Source organism: Melospiza georgiana, chromosome 2 (genome assembly GCF_028018845.1).
Source record: "Melospiza georgiana isolate bMelGeo1 chromosome 2, bMelGeo1.pri, whole genome shotgun sequence".
NCBI classification, from domain to species: Eukaryota; Metazoa; Chordata; class Aves; order Passeriformes; family Passerellidae; genus Melospiza; species Melospiza georgiana.
This window is the reverse complement of record NC_080431.1, coordinates 111,677,423-111,688,322: the sequence shown is the minus strand read 5'-3', so window position 1 is coordinate 111,688,322 and position 10,900 is coordinate 111,677,423. Positions and strand designations below refer to the sequence as shown.

Sequence of the window (10,900 nt, the reverse complement as noted above, 5' to 3'; positions counted from 1 at the left end):
AAGAAAGGAAAAAAGGAAAGGAAAGGAAAGGAAAGGAAAGGAAAGGAAAGGAAAGGAAAGGAAAGGAAAGGAAAGGAAAGGAAAGGAAAAAGAAGAGAAAAGACAAAACTCTTCTTTTAAAAAAGATTGGTCCTGCAAGTGAACTAATGAGGAAGTGGATGTGAAGAGAGGTAAGTCAGCCTTGACACCAGCTAGCAAAAGCTAATTTGTGGGCTGAAGCATGACAGCATCAAGGAGGAGCTGTGTGGGGTATGCCATGGCAGGATGATCTGCTTCCCAGTGTTAGCAGAGTGTTGCTGAACACCCAAGAGCGGCTGTGAAAGCACGGCTTGGCCCTGCAGTGCTGGTGCCAAGGGCCAAGGAGATCAGGATGCACCCTGAACTCTGCAGGTGGTGGTGCCAAGTTTGCCAGGATGAGCAACTGAGGGGCAAGGAAGCTCTGGGCTTTCCAAGTGTTGCTGTTAGGAGCAACGGACAAGGTCAGGACTGGTGACAGAAATCACAGAAATGCCATTTCTCTTCCAGGCCTGACCAAACAAACAAAACAAATGTTGAACCCACTGTAAAGGAGCAAGGAGGGTGAGAGCCTGTGGGGTGGTGGACACAGCTGCACCCCAAGCTGCCTTCCCTCTGTCAGTGGTCAAGGGAATCAGGGCTGGGCACACCAAGGACGTGGATCTGTGAGAGGAGTCCAGAGAGGAGCTTCTGAGGTGGCCCAAGGGCTGGAGCCCCTCTGCTATGGAGACAGGCTGAGAGCACTGGGGCTGGTCAGCCTGGGGAGGAGAAGGCTCCAGGGAGGCCTTAGAGCAGCCTGAAGGGGCTGCAAGAGGGCTGGAGAGGAATTTTCAGAAGGGCATGCAGTGATGGAAAAGGCCCTAAGCTAAAGGAGGACAGGTTTAGATGGTAGGAAGAAATTCTGAGGGTGATGAGGGCCAGGAATCTGAAGGTTTGGAGCACCAGGTTGGATGGGGCTGTCTGGAGCATGGAAGATTCCCTGCCCACAGCAGGGACATTGGAATAAGGTGATCTCAACCCAAACCATTGTGTGGTTCTGTGCCTGTGGAGCAGAGGCAGCCCAAGGACACATCCATACACAGGCTGCTGCGGCCCCAGTTCTGACTCAGGCTCTTTAGCATTCACGTGCTTAGAGCATGAATCACAAGTGGACGGTTTAGGTTTTTTTTCCCCTCACTTTCTCACTGAAAAAGGAGAGCAACTGATTTCCAATGATTTAAAATCTATTACAAAAATAAAAATCTTGGATGGGTCTGATTTTTCTCCTGTATTGCTGCAATTCCAGTCTGCTCCATGTTGATTTAGGTACACAGTCAGTGCATCCAGTCTTCTTTCCTGACTGCATGAACAGGAGCAGGGCTGTACAATTGCTACAATCAGGGAAGTGATTGCAATCACTGGGCTGTTACAGGAAATTGAATTAAGTGGAGGAGAGTGCATGAGTGATTGGATTACTAGTTATGTTCTGCACAGAACATCTCTTAAAATCCTGTGATTAAGAAAAGCTGTTCTTGATTAGTAATACAAGGATTCTGGCATTTTCTGTTGGACATTTTTGTGGGCAACAGTGAAAAGTACTATGTGCCATCTCTGTTTTGGAGTCAAATCAGCCTGCATGTATGGTATACAGGGATTTGGTAGAATGGTCTCTTGGGAGTGTTTGAACCAGGGATTTAGTAGTTCTGGCTTTAGCCCAGCGTTTATATATGCAAATATATTCCAGTCACTCATCCTGTACACTTCTGGTCCCAGAAAAATAACGCTACATAAGCAAGGTTCAGTATCTACACCAGTGCACTTTTTTTTTTAAGGTTTCACAAAAAATTCTCCTCCCTCAAAGTTACAATGTCTGGAGTCTATTTCATACTCCCAACTCTTCTTGCTATAGCTCTAATCCTACCACTGCTGTCAAAATGCAAATCTGATTGAAAACAGGAATATTAGACCTGCCATAAGCCTTACCCTTTCCATCCCACCTCCAGGCTGTTCATTGCAGGAGATGTGACGCATCCCAGTGCGTGGATACAGTCATGGGCTGGAGGTTCCTACATCAATCTGGACGTTCTGAGTGTGAACCAGAAGACTTCAATTATTTCAGATGAGAAAAGAATTACTGTTCCTGACAAGCAGCATCTTTTACAAACAAAACTATTGAGATAAATTGTGGGAGGCAGCAGTTTCTCAGCAAAAAAGCAATTTTGTAAATGGCCTGATTTTCCCCAGATTCTACCTAATAATCCACCTAATTAGATGAGAACAACCCCTGCTGTCACACACCTCCTCTACAGCTGCAGAAGAGAGACAAATTTGAAGTTGCACATCCCTATTCTTGAAGTTCAAAGCCTTCTGGGACAGAAAGTGTTGTGTTTTAATGAAAACACCAATGATCCTTCACAGCTCTGCACTAAACAACCACAACATGGGACTTCATTACAGCTCAGTGCTTACATAAGAGCATGAGTCAGACTGCATCACATAGTTAATGAAAATGCAGAGCCTGAAGAGTAACCTGGAGGGTATTTAAATACTCTAATGATCACAACCCACTTTTTAAGTTGAGGTGGGGGAATAATAGAGCTCAGGCTGTGCAATCTCAGTGCTTGATCTCTTCCAGCCACTCACCACAGTCTCTGCTCCTGCTGTACATCCACAGGAAGCAAAAAGTGCTTCACACCTTCAGTAGGTGGTGCAGCTCCTCTTGGCCATGGGGCTGCTGCCCATTTCTCTCTGCCCATTTGTGGCTGGAGGGTATTTTTATGGCAGCTTGGTGAAAGGAGGAGTGGGAAACCACCTGCAGGGGCTGGAAGGCAGAGAGCAGCAAGGCTGCCTGGTCCAGAGCAGCCAGTGAGGACACAGGCAGCTGAGGAGAGCACATGTGGTTTTTCTCTGGCCTCTTCAAGCAGTGACCCAGCTGCTGCATGCTCTGTGAGACACAGAGGGAACAAATGGGAATGCCAGTGTCCATGCAGAATGTGCTAGTGCACATCTAGTTACCAACATGCCTCCCATTGCCACCCGCACAGCCAGAAAGTAACCAAAACCTGAATTTCAATAATTAGCATAGCCCATACTTCAAATTTACAAGGAGAATTAGTCAGCTATCACCTCCAAGAGAAGGGGAGGAGGAACTACAGTTCAGTTGTACAGGAGGAACAGAGGTGCCTTCAGGATCCTCAGGCAAGTCCTTGAGTACAGTTCTGAGTAAAAGTACGGAGAGCAGAGAAATGGCAGCAGGGCTCTTCCCCTGCCTGCAGCTGCCTTCCAGTTTTTGGGTGTCTGACCTGCCCATAAAGGCCAGAACCAGCCCAGGGACGAGCTGGACAAGAGTGGTGTGAGGGCAGAAGACCCTGAGCTCACCCCAAGAGCCCACTGAGCCCTGCTGAGCTGGTCTGCCCTCAACCTGGGCACAGGAACTGAGCCAGAGGCAGCACAAGCCCTGAGCCCAGGGTTGGCCTCCTTGCTCATTGGGAAGGCACAGCAAGCCACAAAAGCCCAGGGGAACCACAAGAAGATGTAAGAGAGCCCTCAGCCCTGAGGTAAGTTGAAGGGAACATGACTCTGCTGAAAGTGTAAATTAAGGGGTCGAATGCTTGTTGGTTTTTCTTATCATAATAATTAAAAAATAAATCAGGACCAGAAATTAGAGAAAATATGCATTTTGAACATACCTGGATGTTCAGGTGGGCAGGACCTTGAACTAGGGAAGAGGCAGGAGATTCAGAGATGGAGGGGAGGACCTGATGAACAGGGGGAGTTAATATACATGTAAAATAATTTTATAGCAAGGAGGAAGAGAATGCTGTATTTCCCTTTTCCTTAAAATTGCATATTTAAAAGAAATCAGATTTAATGCTTATGAAATCAAAACCAGCTTAATTTCTACACTTTAGGTGCTTTTAAGACAACAAAAGGAGAGACAGAGTCGATCAATGGAGTCTCACCTCTGAAAACATGCAAGGCCCTTGCATTGGTCATCACATATAAATGTTGTCATTACCTCAGTGAGATAAGATGGGATACTCCTGGGAGATATGGGAGATATATTTTCCTGTAATTTTAGGAGAGACAAAGACACAGCAGCATTTCAGTATTTTAATTTAGAAGACATAACAGAAATCTTGACAACAGCTGCAAATGTCTTACCAGCCATCTTTGTCCACAAAACAATGTACAATGCACAGTACAAAAATGTTCTCAGCAGAAAACATTGCTTTGTCTCAATTTGGGCAAAGCTTAACATACTGCAATGCCATTTACTGCTTCGACTGTTCATGTCCACCAGAATAATTGAACAAATTGCTAGCAACAGATTTTTAGCAGAACAAAGGCAGCACGAGGGCATTCTCTAATTGCTGCAACAAATGACTATGCTTGGCTTTAGGCAAACCTCAACAATAAGAACTATTCTCAAAAATATACAGAGAGCTGTCAGGAGCAGTAGCACACAGCCATGTAAATGTTATTGCCACAAAGTAGGATTGTTGAAATAAATAATCTAAATAAAAGGTCAAGATGCAGCCAGGGTGAGTTTCAAAAACAACCTAAAAAGTCACCTAAAATGCAAGCTGAAATTCAGTTTCCAGTGTTAATATACACAGTATAATTAACACTGTAATATCACTTATTAAACAGCATTTGAAAACATGAAATCATCAGGGAGGAGATTCATGGGCACAGTGGTCAGGTTCTGCTGGCATGCTTCTGAGCATCTCCTGCTGAGCAGTGCTAAAGGGCATCACTGCAAATCTGCATCCTGTTCTGGAACTCACCATCATTTCTCTGGGGTTCTCAAATGTTAGCATTTATGGGCATAGCAAAAAAATAATAACTAATTATTTGGGAAAAAAAGTTTATAAAGTGCATGGGTCAGGTCTCAGAAGATACTTATGTCATGGTGGCAAAGTGCTGAAAATCAGTATTGTGTGTTAGCAAAGGAAAATTTCAGTCTTAACCACATATAGAAGAAAATAAGTGGGGTTCTCCCATCACTTGTGCATGCTGCCTCCTCCCAGATATTGGGGATCAGATTCCAGGGAGAACCTTCTGGTCAGGGCTGCTGAACTGGAGGGAGGGGTGAAGGGAAGAGAAACCCTAGCAAAGATTCAGGTACAACTCTTATTACCTTGTGAGCCCACAAACCAGACAGCTGTGGAAACAGGGCTCTGATCTCTTCTCCAAAGGTGTAAGAAACCCAAGCAGCTTTTCTCTTCGTGGATGCTACAAAACAAATCCAAGCAGATTTTCTCTTCATGGATGGTACAAAACAAACTGCAAACTTTACATTCCTGAAGCTGGGCAATGTGCAGAGCCATCAAAAAGTCAAAATTGCACCAGACAAAACTGCAACCCTGCTGTTACTTCTCCTTATCAATTAGGACCAGTGGATGCTTAAAAGCTGCTCTCCTGTTGTAGTTGAGTTGATATTTTGCAGAATACAACTTAGAATAATTGCATTTAGCTCGACTTAACCAGTCAGGAAAAGAAAAATCAAAAATAAATATATAAAAATGCTTCATTTGTGCTGCCTCAACATAATCTGCATTGAAAGAGGCACAGAGGAAAAAGCTTCCAGTCTAATGAATCATGATCAAAACATGCTCACCATCCCAATGCTTTCTCTCTTAAACCATTACAGCTCGAAAAGAAGGATGGAAATGTGGCATCTGAAAGGCATCCAGGGAGGGCAGTGGCATTTGGATTAGCACAGGAAGGTGGCAACAGCAGCCCCTGGGCGTTGCAGCTTTCCTTTCATCTCACTCAAGTGTAACATGGTGGAGGTAGAGGAGATAGGAAGGACATTTCAAACCTATTTCATCTGGTTTTGGAATCTCAACAAGCAAGTAAGTTTAGAAGCCTGAAGTCCCCATTCAGCTGATAGAGAAAATTACCAGAGAGCAGGGCTGGATACCAAAATCTGTTGGCAGAGCTTGGAAAGCCCTCAGCATCAGCTCTTTTTGATAGCTATTGGCACTGTCTGTAGATGTTTACTGGCCCAAATTGACCTTTTACAGCTAAAGTTGCACTTCTATTCTTCTTAATGGGTTGAACTCTCAAAATTTAATGACGAACCTTGCTAGAAAAATATGTAGCAGAGTAAAATGTGTTTTGTAACACAGTTTCTGCACCCACTATAGATCAAATTTCTTCTCCACTGATGCAGCTTCAGTTGTTCAGGTCTGTGTTGAAAAAGACTTCAGAAACGTCGGCTCTGCTGTATCTCTGCTGTATCTGTTTACTCAGGGCATGAGTTTATGAATCAGTGTTAAAATTGTGGCCATTTCCTCCCAAAAATTAGCTTTGAATAAACCATTAATGCACCTTCAATATTACAAATACAGATAGAAAAGGAAGGCTTTGGTCTAATTTCTGGCTTTCTGTCTTTTTTGTTCAGCCTGGTAACACACAGTACATGATGACGCACAATTATGGGCAATTAATTCAAATATCCGGGAAACAAGAAATCACATCTGCAGTTAATCATCTTGTGCTTTTTCCAAACCATAAACCATCTTTACAGAAGAAGAGAACAAAGAGATGAGAGACATAATTAAATGTGACATTTTCCATAAATCAGATGATTCCTACAAATGGGCTGATAACATCAGAGAACAGCAAAACTTTCCAAATTGCTCTGGTGTTTATCTGATGCTCATCATCTCTCCGAGGCTCTGGTGAGTGTGACATCTTTTATAGTGACACCATGCTGCAGATCTGTCCCTGCTAACCCAGGAGGTCATTCCACTCTCCTACCCCACACCCCCCAATGGCAATCACCACCACCTTGGCTGGAATTCCCTCCCAGGTGAAACTGTTGCCTCCATAGGCTGAGCCTGCTCAGAGCCCAGCCTGTGCCTTCAGCTGTGGGCTCAGAGTGACATTTTGGCTCTTTGAAGGAAAAACAGAGCTTAAAGCCCGTGTGTGAGCTGGGTGACACTTCCCAGATGCAGCCATTCACCACAAACCCTGCCTTATGACCAAAATGGGCGGAAGTTGAAGCAGTGAAATACAATTTTTTTTTGGTTCAAAGCAAAATGTGATTTAGCCAAAACATTCATGCTTAGGAGATTAGGAAGTATCATTCAAAAATTAGACAAAAGCTTGTGTTCCATGCAAAAGTAAATTACATTTAAAATTAAGTTTTTTTCAGTTTAACAAGTGAAAAAATGCCCATTCCAAGGTCCAACTTGGAGGAATTTTCTTGTTATTATTTTTTCCATTTTCACCATCAAAATTAATCAAGGCAAACCATTCAACAGACCAGTGTTCCTCCACAACTTGAACTGGAATTTTACCTCAAGGAACCATTTTCTTTACATTCAACAAGTTTATCTGTTTGAAACAACTTCTAGCAGAAGAAAAAAAAAAAACCCAAGTTTATGACTACATGTCAATGTAATATTATTATTCTCAAAATAAATTCAGGTTTGTAGTACAAACAACCAAGAGAACTCAAAACAATTCTGTTAAAGAGAGAGGTAGTTAAGGTGTCAAAAGTTAAGTTGGGTCACTTTGGAAGATAAAAAATAATCTAATATTAAGGACAGACTATGGTGATAAGAAAAAGGTCATAAAATGTTGTGTGCTTGATATTTGTGCTCTAATTTATCAGCTCACAGCACCTGCAGCACAGATTTGTAGAATGACAGAATCATTTAGGCTGGAAAAATTAAAAGTCAGCTAAAACCAAACTAGACTTCCCTCACTGCCCAATTTCAGCTGAACTTCAGACAAAAATAAAGAAAAGGTAAAGAAGAAAAATGAAGTCAGTTTTCCTGAGTAACCGCTGATGTTTGGTTCCCAATCCGAGATTCTGTGGGAGAATTTTCAGTTTCAAAGATGACTTGGTAATTTCTGAAAATGGTGAGTCTCCAACTGGGCAAGCAATATCTCCAGTGACTTTTAAAAGTCACATCAGAATTTTGAAATAACTTATGCATAAAGAAACAAATAATTTCATTAAAACTACTGTTTTCAACACAAATAAATACTGTTTTAAAATCCAATAATATTATGATTTTAAAAGACTGACTGTAAACTTTCCTGCAGTTTCCAGGCACTCCAACAAGAAACAGGATAAAATATCTTAAAACGAGAAGAATTAATGTTACATTTTAAGATTTTGAGTTAGTCTCTAAATACATGTACTTAATTGCGCACTAGGACAACTACAGATGTCAACATCTCCAGCAGTAGTTGCTTAGCTATCAGAATATATTCTGTTGTTCAATCAAGATTTCTTGCAATAAACTTTGGTGGGAAAAAATGTAGGAATAGCTATAGGTGAATTTACTAGTGCAAATAGAAAGCTGTGTTCTAATTGTGGAAAGTTCAGAAGAAATGCTGTTCGTTCAGTTTCCTGATCTTCCTTTGTCTTACACCTTGAGGACCACAAAATTACTGTTGAACAATTGTCACAGTTAATAAATTAATGATTGTATTGGCCAAGACCACTCATCATTAAATCCACTGGGGGATGTTCAGGAGGAAAAATGCCCTACTTGGAATACAAATAATGTGCATGGGCCTGAATGAGACCCCAGTCCATTCAGAGGAGATTTTACAGTTATGCAAATCATTTTGGCATGTGCTTTAATCCCATTCTGTTCTATACAATCTGTTGAATCAAGTTTTAGCTAACTCCATCCAAACCTGGCATGTGTCTCATCTCAGTAACACATCAGATGGGGACTGGCATGTGGATATATTCCCTCTGTTCAATGACATCAGAAGGTTCTGGCTAGAGCTGTCAACTGAATGAAAACCAGCAGCATCATGCAATTCTGGAAACTGAAGATTTGTTATGATTTATTTTCATTAAAGGCTCTTTGAACCAAGTCTGCCTTTTATACAAGTGCATTAAAATACCCAGAGGATGCCAGGACACCAGCACTGCCCCCCAGCTCACTGCTGCCTGGTTCTAGGGCAGTGCAACACTAAATTGGCCCTGCTTGGCTGGGTTTTGGTCCCAAGCCTGTCGTGCTGCACCACTGCACAGCCCAACAAGCAAACACCATGAACAAACACTGCTTGCTGTCCTTCATAACATTATGGCTTCTTAATTTACAAACACCAAAGCACAGACTCACTCTGAATCTGCTTGTTCTGTGCCACTGCTGCCTTTGGGGCCATCCCTGAGCCACAAGGAGATTCATAAACCTGGCATCACTCACTAAATGACCAGCAAGAGAGTTTGCTCAGTCTGAGCAGCCCTCAGGCAGGATGCTCATCAGCTGCACACAGCCACCAGAGGGGACAGACAAAGCCAGTCTGATCTCTGTGCAAGGTCCTGCTCTCACTGGCTTCAGGAGAAACAATTCACACAAGAAGCCTGGGTAAGGAATGTGTGCATGAAAGTGCAGAATGCAATAAAGTTTCACTCAGAGCCTTAATGTCCAAGGCAAAGGGTGCAACCCTTCTCAGGTTCACATGGGCCAAGTGACAGGAGCCTGGACACCCCTGCAGCCAGGAGTAGCTGTGGCTTTCCCCAGCAGTCAAAGTCCTTCAGAGTCTGCGTTTCCCCATGCTGGATCTCAGCATCAGCACCCCTTCCACTGCAGCTCCTGGGCTGTCAATCATCTTCTGCCAGAGGTGCTGCTCTTCCCCTTGGGAGTCCATCCAGTCAACCTCCTTGCCATTGCTCACACCTGGCAATTGTAAAAACATGGGAATTTGCCGTTTTAGGAGCAGTTGGATAACATCACTCCTCATTTACAACAGTGTGCAAGAGAAATGACAAGCATTTTACACTTCCTCCTGCACAGGGAGTTGTACTGAAAACACACAGCTCCTGGAGAGCCCCAGTTTGTCATTGAACGCCTTCAGGCACATGGGAAGAGGCTCAGAAACCTCCCCACACTGCACTAACAATTTTTCCCAGCACAGGGGGAATGGATTCATGCCTCTTCCAGCTCACACCATGGCCAGCAGAAGGGCTGCACAGAAGTTATTTGGCTCCTTCTCACTGGGATGCTAAGGAATGCTTCCCAAAGTATTCACAGTTCTTTTAGACTGTGCAGAAATACAAATGGACACATGATTTTTGTGTCTCATTCAGTGGAGGAAAGATCTAAATCATCTACAGATTATCCACGTGTTGCCTTTTCTCCATTTTCAAATTGCACAACTTCCTGTGTGTTTTCAAAACACTCAGTGACATTTCTGTCCTTCATACACATGAACCAGGAAAGAGGAGAGCAGAACAAGAAAAGCAGCCTGAGTCAGATGGGACCTTACCATTTCCAGTGCTCAGACGGACACCTCCCAAAAAAATATTACTGGAAAGAGACTCCTTGTCCCACACAGTCAGCTCCAGGCAGACATTCCTTATGTCCCCTGAATTCAAACCACTGAAGGCAAAAGTGTGGTTCCACTGGGGGTTCACACTCCTTTTTACTATGGGAGTTTTGTGTTTTGTAGCTTTGCTGTCATCTGGGAGCAGGTACCTGGGAGATAAAGGAAAATTAATATGGAAGTGGATTTTCACATTGTATTTTTAACATATAACAGTCATAGAGAGGCTCAAATGGGATCAGGACCCCATCTCCCCACTGGTATTATGTTAAGCATCTACTTCAAGTGCTTATTTTGCATTTGTGCTCCTTTGTTCTCATACCTACAGTGTCAGTTATCACAAGCAGAAATTGGAATTCAGTCTCCTTGCCTCAAGACTCAACTACAAACTTTTTATTTCAGTGAGGCTAAATATAGACAGTCATAAAAACATTGGCTAGAAGGGACCTCTCTGGAGTCATCGTGTCCATCTCAAAGTGCAACAAGAGATTGTCCAGAAAGAAATTAAAATTATTTTTTCTACTTGAAATGTATGCACTGAGTGATAGTTTCAAGTGCAGCAGAAGATCAAGATAAATTCTAAGCTCCTCCAGGG

At 43.0% G+C, this 10,900-nt stretch overlaps 1 protein-coding gene across 3 annotated transcripts in view; it reads right to left on the bottom strand.

Annotated features, from left to right (window-relative positions):
* Nucleotides 1-6,238: 6,238 nt before the first annotated feature.
* Nucleotides 6,239-10,900, bottom strand: part of SYTL5 (synaptotagmin like 5) — an 81,813-nt gene continuing 77,151 nt past the window's right edge. For all 3 annotated transcript variants that reach the window (XM_058018376.1, XM_058018375.1, XM_058018374.1), the window contains 2 exons: nucleotides 10,249-10,457; nucleotides 6,239-9,659 (listed from right to left, as the gene is read on the bottom strand). In XM_058018376.1, the coding sequence (XP_057874359.1) occupies nucleotides 9,517-9,659; nucleotides 10,249-10,457 (352 nt within the window). In that variant the 3' untranslated portion in view covers nucleotides 6,239-9,516. The remainder of the gene's footprint in view (nucleotides 9,660-10,248; nucleotides 10,458-10,900) is intronic.